At 42.5% G+C, this 17,908-nt stretch overlaps 1 protein-coding gene across 1 annotated transcript in view; it reads left to right on the top strand.

Moving 5' to 3' along the window:
- The window catches only part of CDC5L (cell division cycle 5 like), a 29,407-nt gene extending 21,123 nt beyond the window's left edge, over positions 1 to 8,284 (top strand). The window contains exons 13-14 of the mRNA XM_017812989.1: positions 6,511 to 6,723; positions 7,813 to 8,284. Of these exons, the coding sequence (XP_017668478.1) occupies positions 6,511 to 6,723; positions 7,813 to 7,917 (318 nt within the window). The 3' untranslated portion in view covers positions 7,918 to 8,284. The remainder of the gene's footprint in view (positions 1 to 6,510; positions 6,724 to 7,812) is intronic.
- The last annotated feature ends 9,624 nt before the right edge of the window (positions 8,285 to 17,908 follow it).

Below are 17,908 nucleotides of genomic sequence, written 5' to 3'. Positions count from 1 at the left end.
TTCTAGACATGTTTCTACTGCGACTGAGGTAGAATCATAGAATCATTAAGGTTGGAAAAGACCTTTGAGATCCAAGTCCAACCATCAACCTGACACCATCACTGTGTTCACCACTAAAACATGTCTAAAAGTACCATATCCACACAATTTTTGAACACTGCCAGAGATGGTGACTTCAGCACTTCCCTGTGCAGCCTGTTCCAATGCTTGACAACACTTTCTGTGAAGATTTCTTCCTAATATCCAGTCCAAACCACCTCTGGTGCAACTTGAAGCCATTTCTCCTTACCCTGTCACTTGTTACCTGGGAGAAGAGACTGACCCCCCACCTGGCTCCAACCTCCTTTCAGGGAGTTGTAGAAAACATATATGGCTATCACTGATAGTACTGCTAGTCTTAGAAGCAGTTCCCAAATAAAAATGTTCTAAGTGGGCTTTAATGTTATCACTGTAGATCAGCAGTGGCTGCTAATTTACCCAGTAACTTTCTAGATTATTCTAGTTCTGAGAAGTTGGGTGCTATGAACTCTGTGGGAGCACTAGCTCTTGATATACCCTGTACTATCTTTACTCAACAGTCATTCCAGCTTGTGTTACAGTGTTTGAAGACAAGTCATTGTAATTTAAGGAATGTAGTTCAGGTGGAGACTGCTCTTGGGTTATTAGATTTGCCTGTGAGTAGAGGAAATAGTGTCCTGCAGACATCAGTAAGTCGTAATGCTGTGTGATGTACATGGCAAATATAGGAGTTTGTATCCAGGCTTCCCTATTCAGTTGGGTAAAAGTGGCTCTATATTGGCATGCAAGCTCTGAATATTTGATCTGGTTTCAGTTGTGAAGTTGCAGCTGCTTACCAGCAGTGCCTTAATTTGAGGATCTTTTGTAACTAAACCTTCCCATGAAAAACTTGGTGGGATCCCAGTCAATCAGAATTAATTCCTTTTTTTTTTCTCTTTAAATTTGCACACACTGTCCCTCTTTGACTGTTCTGATACTTATCAGCCCTTTTTCTTAATGATCCTTGTTTCCCCCTTGTACGTTAAGTAAGTATTTTACTGGAGATGGAGGTGTTCAAGGCCAGGCTGGATGAGACTCTGGTAAGCTGCTCCAGTGGAAGGTGTCCCTGCCCATGGCAGGGATGATCTTTAAGGTCCCTTCCGACCCCAAGCCATTCTGTGATCTTCAGTGTTGCAGCAGAGATGTGAGACTGTGTCAAGCCATGGAGTGGTTTCAGTTGATGAGCTGAGCTCATGTCAGTTTGACAGATTTGAGCCCATATTCTTCTACACTGGAAATGCAGTTTTTGTTTCATGTTAATCCCAAGCCTCAGTTTGCAGCAGTTGACTGTTACCTTTTACTAACTCAGGGGTAAGTGAAAGGCAGAGCTCTACAGAGAGTTTTCCCTGATAAAACTGTAGAAAGATGAAACAGTGTTTCAAGGCAAAAAATGGCAAATCTGTCCAAGGGCATGGAATTGGAAAAGTATTTTTAAGTAGAGCAATTAATGAGTTTTTGTTTAAAAAAAACTTGGTATTGTTGAGTGCACTATCAAGGTTGTGAAGGCAGATGACCCCACCATGCCCAGAGGGTGCTGTGGTGTTTTGATCATCGTTGGCCCCAGGGTGGTTGGAAATGCTGGTGAATCCCACTGGGTGTCGTGGTGTGTTCTCATTCCAGCTCCTCCAGCTGGCTGAGCCAACATGAGGCAAGTTCACAAACCCTGCTATTTAAATTGAGTTAATCCATGTCCTGCCAGCAGAATTGGGTATGGGAGGGCCACTTGTGGGTCTGAGGTGAGGAAGGAAGTTACAGTAAAGTTTAGAGTAGTGCTCTATATGTTCCAAGAGTAACCTATTCAGCGGAGCTGGAGCTGGCACAGGATTTCTGTGCACAAGTGAAGCAGCTTTATGATGATATGTTGATTCTCCAAGGTCATGGAACAAGTTGGTTTACTTTTGACTTTGGCTCCAGTCAGAGCATGCAGCAGTTTTTCTTCCATGTTTGTTTAATCCATCAGGCATGATTAAGATCAATTAAAAGACAAGAGAGCTTAAAGCTTAATGCTGTTCAGGGATTACCAGAAGCTCCACATTTAATAGAAGGAAAACAAAATAGTCAGTACAGGGAAAAAGCCCTTTGAAATTAGGAGGGGTGTCCTCAGTAGACTTGGTGAGATGAGGAGCTCTGAAAATGCAATTTTGAAGGCAGTTGAGCTTTTCCTTCCTCAGGGTCAGTTTTTCTTAAATCTTTCCCAGTGGATGTTTGTTCTCATTAGGAGTTCTTCCCTCTTCTTTATTGTCCTTAGTTAAACCTTACAACTAACCTCCTATCTAAAATTTCCCTGCCAATTTAAATCCCTCTTTCTTTCTCAGTGGCCATAAAAACCAGATTAATTTTTCACAATGACCTTTGGGATATTTAAAGCATGGTGTTGTGTCTTTATTCTTTTTCTCTATTTTTGTTAGACAGAGGAAAAACAAACCAAAAAAACACTGTTTTTACAGTCAGTCTCCCTTTTCTAGATCATGTTTTACAAACTTCTGGTTATGTCTGTTGCTCTGTTTTGGTTTCTCTTCCTCGGTTCTCTAGTGCAGTATTGAAAACTGAACACTACTAGACATGAGGAAAGGCTTTTACATCAGAGATTTGGGATGGTATGAGGCTCTCACACTTGCCCTGACATCATATATCATCTTACCCTGTGTCTGTACATGTTGTTCTCATTTTGCTGTAGCTGGTATAGAAGTCAGCAGAACCAAAGCTGGCCAAGGAGTAGTACAAAATAAATAAGTAGAGAGATCTTTCACATCTTTCCTTTTTCTGCTAGGTTCAGGGGGGAAATGGTTGTCAGATTTTACTGAAATCTATTTCTTAGCTTTAAGCAAATAATGTAGACTACTGTTTAAACACACCTTTTCATAACTGCTTGGAATTTTTAGCTCGGTATCTGAGCCTTAAAATTTTATGAAGCTTGAACTAAAATTATATGCAGTTGTTGGCATTTATGCAGCAGTCAGCAATTTTTCATAAATAGTATTTGTTACAAAAGCTAAGACCTCCCTTTGACCTTTTTGTAGTAGGTCCTAAAATCTTGTAGTTGGGAGGGAGGAGGAAAGGTGGTGAGTGTTCACATTTCTCTCTATAACCAGAGAAGGAAGAAAGGGTTGTTATTTCTGAGTTTAGATACGTGGGAGGCTTTTTTCTTTTTTTTTTTTCCTCCCTTCTTTTCTTAATTTTTTCTTGCAGCAGTGAAGCCTCTGATAATCCAAGATAGACAAGGAACTGAGAAAAGCAAGGGCTAAGAAGCAGCATAAAACCTAAGGGCTCTAGTAGTTAAAAGTAAGAATCTGTGTCCAGAACAACTCAAAAAGATTAAGTCCAATTCTCATCGTCTGAAAATTTCAGGAGTGCTTAAATAATTGGGGTCTAACAGGCATTAGACTTGAACTGGCTTTATTTTTCTTGGAGAAAAACAATGCTTTATTATATACAATACCTTAAAACAGTAAACAGGGTGGGATTGGTCCACCTGACCTTGAGTAAGGTGCCTGAGCCAGCAGTGTGTGCTCCTGTTATAGTGAGTGAAGAGCCCTTCCGTGAGCTCTGGGTCAGATGAGCCACGCCCTGGAGTTGCCAGTTTCTCTTCTGCTTATGGAAGGGCCTGATGTGACAAGCTCAGATGTTCATGTCTAAACCCAAGCAAAGTGAATCCAAACTGAAGTGTGTAAAAAGTGAGAGACCGACCCAGTGCTGCCACCACTACTGATGATACTCAGAGCATGTGGATAATCCAGGACTTCTGCCCACAGTGCCCTGGTCCAGCCCCTTTTCTGTATGGTGGAGTTAGTGCTTATATCTGTATTTATGTCCTCAGGTACTCAGTGTTAAATGTTCCATTAGAAAATTAGATTGTTGAGAGATCACAGAATCACAGAATGGTTTGGGTTGGAAGGGGCCTTAAAGACCATCTCGTTCCAAGCCCCTGCCATGGGCAGTGACTCCTTCTACTAGACCAGGTTGCTCCAAGCCCCATCCAAGCTGGCCTTGAACACTTCCATGGATGGGGAGTCCACAATTTCTCTGGGCAACCTGTGCTGGGGCCTCACAACCCCCACAGTAAAGAATAAGATCTTCACTCAGGACGACAGAATAATGGAACTTCTCTAAATGATATTTTTTAAGCTGCTCTAGAACAGTGGCACTGGGAGTTTCATTTCACACCAGGCATACTCAAAGTTGTCTGTAATGCTGTGGAGCAATGTGGACAATTGACCTTTGTTACATTAAGCCTCTGTTACAAACAAAATTCTGTTTGCCTGTGCATCCATCTATTCCATGATCTCTAAATGTCAGTGGCTCTCAAGACACATTTCTCATCCAAGGAACAGTAATTGGAAAATAGTTCATTGACCGCACAGCTGTATTTGTTGTTGCAGTAATAGCATATTATTTACCAGTGAAGACATTTAAAGCTTTCATACTTTTCCATCAGAGAGTATCCTCACAAATCCCTAATCTATTTATTTAATTTTCTCTAGATTTATATAAATATTGAAAAAGAGGCGCCTTTCTGTATGCTTAAAGCACCTTGGGCATAGCTTAAGTCTACATTGCAAACAGAGTTTGAAAAGCACAGCAGTCTGCATCTCTCTCCCCAGGAGCAAACTAGACAGCTCAGAAACTCAAATTTCTCTTTCAGTCACCCATTAACAGTTTGCTCCCCTGACCATTCACTTTGTTTATCTCTGCACCACCAACCAAAACTGTTTCAAATGAGTGAATAAATTGTTAAGGAGTAGGAGGGCACGTTACTGAAACGTGCAGCTGTGTAACAGAGGGTACTTCAGTACATTTGGAGGGTTGGAAGGTTGATGAAATGTACTTTGCAGTAGCTTGGTGCATGAGACTGTGTAGCTGACTGTGGTTATCACTGTAAAGGCAGATCAGAAAGTAGTTCCTTCCCAATGGAGTTCAGTTTCATTGGTAAGAGACAATATATTGGGTAATTGTAGCAGTGAAAAGCTTCTGCTTTTGGTTGATCATTGGTAATTTCTTTGTGTGTAACAACATTCACCAGTAAAACTTTGATTTTTAAAGAAACAAGGTGAAGGCTGATGACTCAGAGACTGTGGTTCTGAGTTAGCCTTTTTTTATATTTTATCACTTGAGAAACTTAAATATTTTCTTCCTCTCCTGCACTAATTTATCTTTAACTGTGCCAAGAATCAAAATCTGAAAAGTCTGATTCCTTTTTTTTTGTTGAGTTTGGCATCATTCACACAATGCTTTCTGGAAAAAAAAAGGATTCTTTTTTAAGGAAATAGCATTAAAAAAGCCTCAACCAGAAACTTTATGTTTCTGTTCAGAGATGTGAACTGCTGCACCTCTCCACAGTTGTGCTCAGTGGTGTAGTCCTGTGTTATTTGTTGGTTTCATAGGATCATAGAATGGCCTAGGTTGGAAGGGACCTTAGAGCTCACTTCCAACCCCCTGCCATGGACAGGGACACCTTTCACTAGACCAGGTTGCTCCAAGCCCCATCCAGCCTGGCCTTGAACACTTAATCAGGTCCAGCATTCAACTGGTGTGAATCCAAGAGTCTTTCTGAGATGCCTTACGATGACACCAGGAATGAGGCATCACCACCTGTGGAGTTCTCATCACGGCACCTGGGTTGCTCTTGGGATGGTGACCATGTTGTATTTTTGTTTGTGTTTTTTGGTGGGATTTGCTTTTCATACCCTTTAGAAGCAGGCAATAAGTAATTGGTGTCACCATCCTGTCCCACCTCAGTGAGTTACCAGGATTTTGTCCTTTGTCTCCTGATGTGGCTGTCCTGGGAAAGCACATGCAGGGTGGTGGTAGGAATTATTTCCCCTTCAAATAGTCCTGCTGTTCCTTGCAGTGTTTCTATGCCCAAACACTGCTGTTCATTTGCCACTTACACCAGTCTGAAGTATCTTCATTATGGCTCTTTGCAACAGAGAAGGATTCAAAGCTGCCTTAACATTCCCAGTGGTCTTCTCCTGTGTGGAATATGATTTAGATGAATTCTGTTGGGATAGGCAGGATTGATTGATGTTTTTGCAGACTAAGAATATGATTTTGAAAAGGTGGAGCATAATATCTTTATTTAGTTTTCCATTACTGAGGCAGATTACATCTCCTGTGTAAGTGGGATATGGCCTCACAAGCAATCGTGTGACTTGGCCAGTTAGCTCAGCAACTGCAACAGTTCCTGTGTGTGAAGCTGTGCTCACAGTGTGTCATCAACCCTCTTTGGTTTAGTGGACTTCACCCCTGGAATAATGTATTTTGTATATTGTAAAGATTTTTTAATCCAGGAATCTAGGTTGGTGCAAAATGTGAAGAACTATTTTTTAATAGAAGTCAAAGAACTCAATCAACTTGATACAGTTCCACAGATACATTTTTACTGATTTTTTTTTTTTTTTCTCTTGACTTCTGAATTCTGGGTAAATAAAACAATTCTTGTGTTCCTTGTGGCAGATAAACAGAGGCCACATGACAACTGAAGCAAAGAGAGCTGCCAAGATGGAGAAGAAGCTGAAGATCCTGCTGGGTGGTTACCAGTCCCGAGCCATGGGCCTCATCAAACAGCTGAACGATTTGTGGGACCAGATCGAACAGGCCCACCTGGAGCTGCGAACTTTTGAGGAGCTGAAGAAACATGAGGATGCTGCAATCCCTCGGAGACTGGAGGTGAGATTCCTAAATGTAATGCCTGGGGTCAAACACAGGCATTTTGTGGAAAAGATGTTTTTACAAGATACGAGCTCTGAGCTTCACAGCCTGAGTTGGTATCAGGTTTTGAATGTTCTTTTAAAATTTTGGCTGTTACCAGATTCATCTGCTGTTTACTTCAATATCAAAGATTCTGTGATACATGTATTAGAAGCTGGGACTAATCTGCCAGTGTGTTCTTTAACTTTGGGGGTTTTTTATTTCCTTGTGTGGTTTATTTTATAAACCTTCTGAAATGCATATCAGCAGAAGTTCCATATCTCTCTTAATTTGACTTGTTTTGGTTTTAATTACAGTTAGAACTTGTAAAACTTGTGTAAAATCTCTTACTTTCATAAAAGTCAGTGGACCAAATGCTAGTATATACCTGAAATAAGTGCTTTGGAGCCACTTTTCTTAGTTCAAGGATCTCCAGGATATTCTCTTTTTATTCATCTTAACGAGGCAACCCTCAACCATGACTCAGTCCTATGTCTGAGCGAGTGCCAGGCTTGCTTTCCAAGGACTAAGTACTCACCTGAGCACAATTTTTCTTTTTAACACTTTTTTTCTTCCAAAACAGAGGGTTCCATTGAGTCTCAGATCTTCTCAACCTTTTGCTCTAAAAACATTAAAACAGATCAGTCCTTAAAACTGGTGGTTTAGAAATGCTGGTAGATGTTTTTACAAACTCCAAAGTGATTAATTGATTTAGTGAAAGATAACAGTAAAAACATATTAAATCAGATGATAGCTGCTAATAGCACCTGTTTTTAGTACATGGCAAGGTTCCAATTTGAAATCTCTTCCTTTTGAAGCATTTGATCTTAACTGCTGCCAAAGACAGGATGAGATACCTGAGATTTGAAATAAGATAACTGTGATTCTTGATACTTAACATCAACTGCCCTGTTTTACTTTTCTTTTTAAAATAAGTAATTTTAGCAATGTCCTGTCACAGTTCTGACCTCTTCCTCTGAAGCAACTAAACTATAACCTTTGGTAAAGCTCTTCATGGGTGTGACTGTTGGAAAACTGACTGGTTGTTTAATGATATTTTCGTTACAGTGTCTGAAGGAAGATGTGCAGCGACAGCAGGAAAGAGAAAAGGAGCTCCAGCAGAGATTTGCTGACTTCATGTTGGATAAAGAGACTTTTCAAGCAAAGTATTAAAGCACAAAATTCCATTTGTCACTGATGTAACATTTTTAAAGTGTGCAGATACTTCTCCAGCAGCTTTTGCCAGCAGCTGCAGAAATCAAGTGTAGCCTGCTGTTTGCATCTTGTCAGCTTTTATTCCTTTAATGGACTGTTCCAAATGATCTAGGTATGAATAGCTCTGGCCAGTGTTAAAAATAGATTTGAAATGTCCAAAATTTTATTGAAAGAAAAGGAAAAATCACTCTGGTATGATTTTAGCCATGTCTTCATTTGCTAGGGAACTCACATTATTCCTAGTGCTTTATCAGTCTTAAGACCTGTAAGATACATGCCTGCAGAATAATGTCTTTTGAATAAACCTGGAATGTTAAAAAACAAAGAAGTAATAATATGTCTGTCTTTTAACTAAAATTGAATCTTCCCCTATCCCAGCCCCCTTTAATATTTCTGGTAAATTGTCTTTCTTCCTTTTCCCACTGCTACCTTTATTTTCCAAGGCTGTAATTTGTAATAGGAAGTACCTGTGCAGGATAATTGTGGCCCAGGTAATACCCTGTTCCTGATTCTTCTCTGTGGATGTGACTAAACACTCCCAGCTTTATCAAGATGCTCAAATGGTCACAGTGGCATAATTTCACCATCCCAGCACAGCCTAGTAGTTCCCACAGACTTCAGCAGTACCATTACATTTTCTAAGTATTAACTCTTTTAAAACCATCTGCTTTGTTGCCCAGAGCAGCCATGGTGTGGGTTGGGAAAAAAAAGCTCCATATTTGCTACTCTTCTCCTTTCACCACATCCCAACAGGATACAGTTTTCTCCTTGCTTTGACCTAAAGGGTAAGGATAGGCTTATGGAAGGGGGTAAATTCATTATTTCCTATTCTTTGATATTTTTCTAAATTTTATCCAAAAATCTTCTTGGTACAGTTGTCACACCACACTTGAGTTAGATGTTGCTGTTTAAAATTTTGTGTGCCGTTCCCAATGTTTTTAATACAGGAATTTGCCACAATCAGCTATCTCATTAGAGATTTCAATAAATTTTTTTCTTAAAAATAAAAAGACACTTTCAAATTTTTATTTTTGCAGTGGTGTTCATCACTTCTTCAGAGATCCATCTTACTCGCCGAGTAAGTCTTTTGTTTGTGGCAATGCACAGGGAAAAAAAGGCAAAACTGTATTTTCAACAGCACAGAATTCAGCAATTAAATACATCCAGTTGGATGCATCTTGTAATTTTGCTTGTACATATTTGGATTTAAATGAGGATTTTGCTATTTGCAGTTTTACCAGATTAGTGTCACTTTGTCTCCACTTGGGAATGTTACTGGGGGACACTGTCAGGGCTGTGGCTGTGTAGCTGTTTCAGTGCCATCCATGGAAACCAATGATAATCATATTTTTTTAAATGTAACCTGTCCGAATTCTGCTAATCACTGGCAGGAGTAGGTACACAGCCAGCCTTGGAATATCTTTCCCTTTACTCACCAGGACATCATTCTTCTGAAGTATTAATGCAATTATAGACTACATACTTCTAGAAATGTGTTAAATATTTAACTAAGCCAGAGCACATCTGGAACAAAGTATTAAGCATCAATCTTGTAGCATATGGGGTATTTTAGCTTGGATGGTTATACCCAAAAGGAAAAATCATGGCATATCATGACAGTTCTTGTGGTTGTGTGGTAGCTGGAGATATTAACTGAAAACCCTTGTCGGTTTACCAATACCACAACTACAATTATTTCCTTTCTTTTTAGGGCTGCAGCAGAGCCTCTTTGATGTTTCCTGTATTTTTGACAGCTTGGGATGGGAGCTAGACAGATACTCAAACATTTGGCCTTAACAAATAGTTTTAATGGCAAATTCGGAGGGACTGATCTGACAAAAGACTTTTCTTGAAATGCATGCAATTAACCAGTCATTAATTGCAGCAGGTAGGGATTTGTGGCATGCAAAACAGCAGATACCAGGTGGTTATGTTTGAGAGGTACCTGCAGGAGGTTTGCTCAGTGTTTTCTGCAGTTCAGTTTGTTTACACAACACTTAAACTTAAGTTCACAGTTTTCCCTGTCTTTAGTCAGAGTTTTAGTCCTAAGGTTTATGTCCATCTCAATATTGACAGAAAACTAATGAAGTCTCCTGCCTTAACTTTAAGCTTGATTGTGCCCTACTTTAGGCTTTTACCTGCCCTGAGCTGCCCTAAGGCTGCCCTAAGTCCTAGATCTGGTGAAATTACCCCAAAAACTGCACACTGGGTGCTCTATTGGATCCAGAGGGATGTGAATGGAGCACCAGAGCCTGGCTAGAACATGTCAAGATGAAGAAATTCAGGTGTGGTAGCTTAAACTGGAGTGCTTGGAAAATCTGTTCAGCTAAATTTGAATTCTGGTAGATGTCAGTGCTTCCAGCCACAGGTGATGATGGAGCTTGGGCTTGCCAGATCTATTTCTTGGGCTTAGGCCTGGTTTTATGTCCCAAACTGCACTCCCTGAATCTCTTTCTAAGTTGCTTCATAATTGAATACAGATGTTTGGTGGACATAAGTGAACAGTACACCTTGATACCAAATTTTTATTTTAAATTTCTGAAGCCAGCCACTGATTTGATCTTTCTTTCCAAAACAATAGTAAGTATAACCATAAACATTGCAAACTAGTGAACACTTTGCTGCAGTGGATAAACCCTACCCTGACTGACTGACAGAGGTGGCATGGGGGTTGTGCTGTGTGTGTTAACAATTATTTTGAGAATTATTTAACATTCTCCCCGAGAAATTCATTTCCATTTAGCATGCCAAGATATATCTGCAAGCCTTTAAATAATTTCAGCTGATGATTTTCCTCCCTTCCTGGAATCAGACTTGGCGTTTACATATTGGATCAATCCTGTAGCTGGAGTCTGCTTCAAAGTCCATGGAGTAGATAAGACCGTCATTTACTTCAATTGAGTTGGATTCAGGTACCTGGGAAAGCCAAGGGGACAGCAGGGCTAAGTTATAACAGCTGGGTGTCTCATCCATACCCGACAGATAACAGGAATCATGAGCTAGAGGGAAGGGGGAGACTTCTCTAAAGCACAGGAGGTTCCCTGTGAGAAATCCAGCGGAGCTGGAGCCAGCTCTTCCAAAGATGGCAAATCTCCAGAGGAATAAGAACTTTGTAACGCTGTAATTAGTCACTGCAGCCAGGGATGGCCAGAACACACCGGAGTTCTCGGCTGCCTTAAGCAGAGAGAACAGAAAAGCACCTTGTTGTCACCCACTGCTGCTTATTCTGGTTGTGCACTGTTGTTTGCTGGGGCAGCACATTTGGTTTAAAATATGTTAATGCAGCTTGATTGTCCAATCCCCTGCACAGAACAAACATGAGCCAGGCCAGATTTCACAGAAGCACAGAATATGCTGAGTTGGAAGGAACCCACAAGGATCATTGAGTCCAACTCTTAGCCCTGCACAGGACTATCCCCAAGAGTCACACCATGTGACTGAGAGTATCATCCAAATGCTTCTTGAACTTCAGCAGGATCTGTGCCATGACCACTGCCCTGGGGAGCCTGTTCCAGCCCCCAACCACCCACTGGGTGAAGAACCTTTCCCTAAAATTCAACCTAAACCTCCCCCAACACAACTTCAGGCCATTCCCTCCGGTCCTGTCACTGGTGACCACAGAGCAGAGATCAGTGCCTGCCCCTCCTCTTCCCCTCACTAGGAAGTTGTAACTGCAATGAGGTCTCCCCTCAGTCTCCTCCAGCTGAACAGGCCAAGTGACCTCAGCTGTTCCTCACACAGCTTCCCCTCAAGGCCCTTCACTATCTTCGTTGCCCTCCTTTGGACACTCTCTAACAGCCTAATATTATTCTTATATTGCAGTGCCCAAAACTGCCACAATATTCAAGGTGAGGCCACCCCAGTGCAGAGCAGAGCAGGACAATCCCCTCCCCTGACCAGCTGGTGATGCTCTGCCTGATGCCCCCCAGGACACGGTTGGCCCTCCTGGCTGCCAGGGCACTGCTGACTCATATTCAACTTGTCCTCAACCAGGATCCCCACGTCCCTTTCCATGGCACTGCTTTCCAGCCTCTCATTCCTCAGTCTGTATGTTTGTTGAGGTCTCCTTGCAGGGCCTCCCTGCCTTCCAGGGAGTCGACAGGTCCTCCCAGTTTTGTGTCACCAGCAAACTTGCTGAGTATCCCTTCCAGTCCTGTGTGCAAGTCATTTATGAAGATGTTGAAGAGCACAGGGCCTTAGATGGAGCCCTATTGTACCCCACAAGTGACAGGTCTCCAGTCTGATGTTACCCCATTCACAATTACTCTCTGTGCTCGAACTGTGAGCCAACTGCTCACCCACCACATGATGTGTTTATCCAGCTGTGTGATCCTGTGAGAGACAGTATCAAAAGCTTTACTGAAATCCAAAAAGATTACATCAACTGGCTTCCCTTGATCAACTCTCGTCATAATCAAGGTAGGAAGAGCAAATGAAGATGGAAGTGGTGCAGAACAGCATGTCCAAAGAAGGGCAACAGAGCTGGGGAAGGATCTGGAGCACAAGTCCTATGAGGAGCAGCTGAGGGAGCTGGAGATGCTTAGTCAGGAGAAAAGGAGGCTCAGGGGGGACTTTATTGCTCTTTACAACTCCCTGACAGGAGATTGTAGCCAGGTGGGGGTCAGTCTCTTCTGCCAGATTACAGGTGATATGACAAGAGGAAACAGCCTCAAATTGCACCAGGGGAGGTTTAAATAGGATATTAGGAAAAATTTCTTCACAAATGTTGTCAGGCACTGGAACAGGCTGCCCAGGGAGTCACCACCCCCGATAGTGTTCAAAAAACATGCAGCTGTGGTGCTCAGGGACATGGGTTAGTGGTGGGCTTGGCAGTAATGGGTTAATCGTTGGAGTCCATGATCTTAGAGGTCTTTTCAAACCTTAATGATTCTGTGATTGCCTCTGTCACAGGAGGTCCCACTTCATTGTCTTTGTAAAGTGAGTGAGAAACATGGACTGCAGTGCTCCGAGGCCATGAGGCAACTACCCACAATTAGCTCCTCTAACCAACTCATCTGGATCTGAGCCCCTGATGAAAACGCTGGAGATTCATTGTTCTTTGTGATCATGGCCTGAACATCGATTTCCACATAAAATGCATCAAAAACCATGTCTGAACTTTTCGTCTTGGCTGCAAACTAGCTAACAGGATCATAAACCAGTGTGTGAACTTTGGCTTGCCTTCGGCATCCCCGGACAGTGATGTTGCTGGAGAAGAGAGATTATTGTGGTCTGGACTTAATCTGCATCACATTCATCTCAGAATCCAGCTTGCAGTTATCTTCCATAATGTGGGTTCAAAGCAACACCTGTCTTCCAAGCAGGATTTAAAAGTGAAGTATCAAATAGCATTTCCCCCATTTTCCTAGCTGAGTGAAATGCATATTGAAAAAGAGCCAGAAACTCATCTAAAGGCAAAATGTCCTCATAACTGATTCCAGACCTGTGCTCTTTACCTTTCTAGGGCTCCAGCTTGTACCTTTCCTTGCAAACACAAAATACCTGGTTCTGCTGGTCTTGAAGACTTGCACGGACACCAGGAGTGAGATCAGGCTCTGAAAAAGTCTTAAAAGTATGTTTGACATATATCTAAGCCAATTCATCCTTATATCTCCACTAAGTGCACACAATTGTCTCACTCTTAATTTAAAAGTTCAACACGAGCTCCAAACACTTTGCTGAATCAGGACTTTAATAATTTTGAAGGAAAGAGGAGTAGCAGATAAAAAAAGAGGAGCTTCACTTCTCTGGTTGCATGCAGGCCCTTAGATAAGTCATCTCCCCTGCAGCAAACCTCATTAACGTTTTTATGCATTTAAATGAGGTGGCTTTAACCAATTCCTGCTGCCTCAGGCACAGCTGGTGCACACAGTAGGTGAAAAGGTAAAGGAGTGGGTATGAGCAGCGTTTTGTAGCATCACTTCTGCTGCTGGTGTGATTACTCATAGTGGGTTTGATTGTTTGCCAGTTGTTTGGGGGTGATGTCTGGGTTTATTATAATTTATTGAGAGATGCCTTAGTGTCAGGATTAGAAAAATCTTGCTTTCAACTCAAAGTCAGAGGTTTTTCACATATCAGGTTAGACAGGGTCTGCCTCATTAGATCACTTTCAGGTTTCCAAGTTACAACCGTGGTTCTGATGTATTTGGATTCCTCACAGATTCCTCAAAGGAAATGCAAGTACCTCTTTTAAGATCATTTATGTGCATTGAAAGCATTTATGAATTGCGACATGAGGAAACACAGACTATTTTATTATTTATTCAGTTCATATATCAGATCTTTTGCCAAGTACATGCTACTGGTAAATGCCTCATAGGATGAGACAAATGTGTGTTAGGTTCCCCTCTTCTCTCTCCTGGAACAGAAATGTGGGCTCTATTTTGTATAATTATCAGGCCAGTAGCATTTTAAAGCGTGTTATGCAGCTTAGGTGAGACTGTGGCCCCAGTGAAACCAATGAGAGATTTGGCTTCAGCTTCAATGGAACTGAGATTTCCTTCCCTCTCCTCTTCTGTCTGTATTTGATGAGCCTTTCTGTCAAGAGAAGAAAGAGATCCTCTTTTGAAAAATAGTCATAGATGCTTAATAAAGCTGAACGAGCCAGCCAGGATTACATTTTTAACTCTACAGCCAGCAAAATCTATTCCAGAACTAATTCTGATTAAAAGAGCTGAATCTACTTGTTGAACCTCAGACACAAAGGCACCCCTGGAGTAATTCAACTGTATGACATATTTATTTTTTAAAAACAACTAATTATTGCACTGATCTTTGTAATATCTGGCCCTTGTGTAAAGCATTGATTTCAAAGCTCTCTCTTATCTATTATTGTTCATGAATTATCTTAAGGCTTGTGCAGCACCATCACTGTAACTGACCTTTAAAAAAAGAGTGAGTTTACTGGCCACATTAATTAAGCTGCATGGCAGACCATAAAATAACTATAAATAGAAGTTAAATTATTCCACAGACTGTGTCCTCCCACTTTTTTTTTTTTTCTTAATTCTGACGCAACCAGATCAATCTCTAGCACAGAACAGGCTTGTCCGTTCTTGGTCAGTGCTCCTCCCAAGAACTTCCAAAGGTCTGAGAAGGGGTAGGGTCTTTCATTAGACCATATAGGTGGAGAACACAGATATTCACAAAGTCCTGAACTCTGAAACTAGACTTTCACGTCCCTTTTCCAGCTGGTTTATTCAAAGATATTCTCTACAGAAGATCTGTGCTGCTTCTACATCCTGAGCTCATCTTGGCTCCAACAGTGACCTCAAAGGTTTTCATTCCCTGTATTCCTGGTGCTTTAGTTGTAAAGAGACAGTTCTGGTCATCTTGCTTCAAGTTCAGGGGAAAACAAGACAAAACTAGGAACAGTAGTTTGGTGGAAGTAGAGAATGCTCTTACTAATGTTCCCCAGCTCTCAGTGGATCCCATGTGCTTCAAGACCACTCTCTTGATGTGGAGGGAAGGAACTCTGAGCACAGAACCTTCACAGCCAACCTGCTTATCTTCTGCCATTGATAAACTGAATATGGCTCCAGTACCCAACAGGTGCCTTGGGAAATGGGAGAGGTGGATTTGTCAGGCCTCAGCTCTGTGGGTTGAATCCCAAGGATATTGCTTTGTGGTGTATCTTCACATGCCTAAACCCAGTCCTGGGCTTTCTGGGGTTGCAGAAACCTGCCTCATTACCACGTAACACCTCTGTGGTTTTTCTCTCGGCACCTGTGGCCAGCATCCCAACAGGATTCACACATGTACCACCTGCAGCCCTGGCCAAGCTGAGTCCTGCAGGGTCACCAACCTGTGTAGCCATTGATGGAGAAAGGACCAGGTTATCAGGAGAGCAGAGGAGAAGCCTCACCATCCCTGGCTGTGTCAGGACTGAAGCACTTCCTTAGGGAGGCAGAGCAAAAGTCTTACAGATGTAACCTGGAGCAGAGCACAAACCCTACTTTTCCTCAGACCAGGAGAGCCCCAACCCTGCACTGCTCCCTCACCCCATGGGGTGTTTTCACCCCGTTAAATGACCAGTCATTGCTTTAGAGGGCCCTGACCAGTTTCTGTCCCTGTTCTGGCAAGATGTTTAGTGACACAAATGTGTAATTTAACTATGATAAAGTGCCTTTCTGGGGGAGATGCCAAACCTTCAGCCCTGTCATGGATTTGAAGGTCCAAACCTTCGGTGGAACTTTTGCCAGCCCCAGAAATCAACCATCCAGCATCACCGTGTTGCTTGGAAAGCATCCAAATTCTGGTGAAAGCAGAACTTTTTGGCTCTGGCCTCCTGCCTGATCTCTAGACAGGAAGGTGGGAGTAGCTGGCCATCCTCTACCTCATGGAAGGATTGTACAGCAGGGAAAGAATTGTGTTTTATGTATTTCATGCTTGCTATAGCCCATCCCGTGGATTTTATAGAATCATAGAATCATTAAGGTAGGAAAAAACCTCTGAGATCATCAAGTTCAACCATCAACCCAGCACCACAACCGTATGTCCCTAAGTACCATATCCACACAGTTTTTGAACACTTGCAGGGATGGTGAATCCACCACTTCCCTGGGCTGCCTGTTCAAGTGTTTGACCACTCTGTGGAGAAATTTTTCCTAATGTCTAATCTAAACCTCCCCTGGTGCAACCTGAGGCTATTTTATGCTGTCATTCTTAATAATGGCAATGCTACCAACGTCCAGGAAAGAAAAAAAAAAGAGGTCCTTGAACCTACAATCAAAATAAAATATCCCAGTTAATTCTAAATCACATTAAACTGGGGGTGAACTTAATCATCGGGGTGGGGATAGAATAGTGAATCCAATTTCCTAGCGAGTTTTTAGCGCTTTTCCTAATGTGTTTTTAGCAACAAAACAACCCCTCTGGCACTGTGTTTAACTTCCTTTTATTGCAGATGCCTTTTGGTTAACAGCAAGGATCTGATTTAGTTTTACAGTTACCCAGTGACCACAGGAGGCGGATTGTGCATCACCAGGGAATGCTCCAATGTCTGTCTGCCTCCCCTGCTTCCAGCAGGAACGAGGGATCCCAGGAGCACGGCCAAGCCCATGTGGCTGTGACAGTAATTGAAGAAACTGCTGAATCAGCCAAAACAAGGGTTCATAGCGAAGCTTGAGCCAGGCAGACACATGTCCTGGAAGCACCAAGCAAAAGATGACCACAAAGACTTGGCCAGGAGAGGTCAAGAGATGCCAGCTAGCTGGGAGGCACCTCCTAGGACATCACAGTGGTTTGCTTCTTCCTCTTGAGGGGAAGAGGAGGGACACACACCGATCTCCCTGATGATCAGTGACAAGACTCAAGGGAATGGCATGAAGCTGTGTCAGGGAAGGTTTAGGTGGAATTTTAGGCAAAGGTTCTTTGCCCAGAGGTGGTTGGGCACCGAAACAGGCTACCCAGGGAAGTGGTCACAGCACCAAGCCTGACAGAGTTCAAGAAGCGTTTGGACAGCTCTTTCAGGCACATGGGGGCCTCCAAACTCAGGCTCAGGTAGCCCCTTCAGAAGACAGTGCTCAGCATGGATCAGCCTTTCCCCACCCTGGTTTAGGGAGCAGAAGCCCAAGAACAGCTGCTCAGTGGCTGAGAGCCTGTCAGAGCCCACAGATGGAAGCAGTTTTCTTCCAGAAGCTGAGCGCAGCTTCCAAGCCCCAGAGTGGAAGGAGGATACTGCAGGGAAGCGGGGCAAGGCAGAGGAAAGGAGGGAGACAAGGAGGAGTAATGAAGTGCACACATGCATATGTGTGAAGGAACGACCTGACACACGAGATGTGTGCCAGTGAAATTAAAAAAAATAATAATAAAAAGTGAGTCCTGATGCTTTCGTGCTCATGCAACACATGCAGGGCTGACCTCAGATGCCTTCTGTCTGGCATCACCACACTCCCACAGATGATGGGGCTCAGGTGACATATTTGGTCTTTGGCCATCTCTGGCTCAA

Source organism: Lepidothrix coronata, unplaced genomic scaffold (genome assembly GCF_001604755.1).
Source record: "Lepidothrix coronata isolate B3197 unplaced genomic scaffold, Lepidothrix_coronata-1.0 Scaffold39, whole genome shotgun sequence".
Lineage (NCBI taxonomy): Eukaryota > Metazoa > Chordata > Aves > Passeriformes > Pipridae > Lepidothrix > Lepidothrix coronata.
Note: the sequence above shows the minus strand (reverse complement) of the source record. Positions and strands in the feature narration are given on the sequence as shown.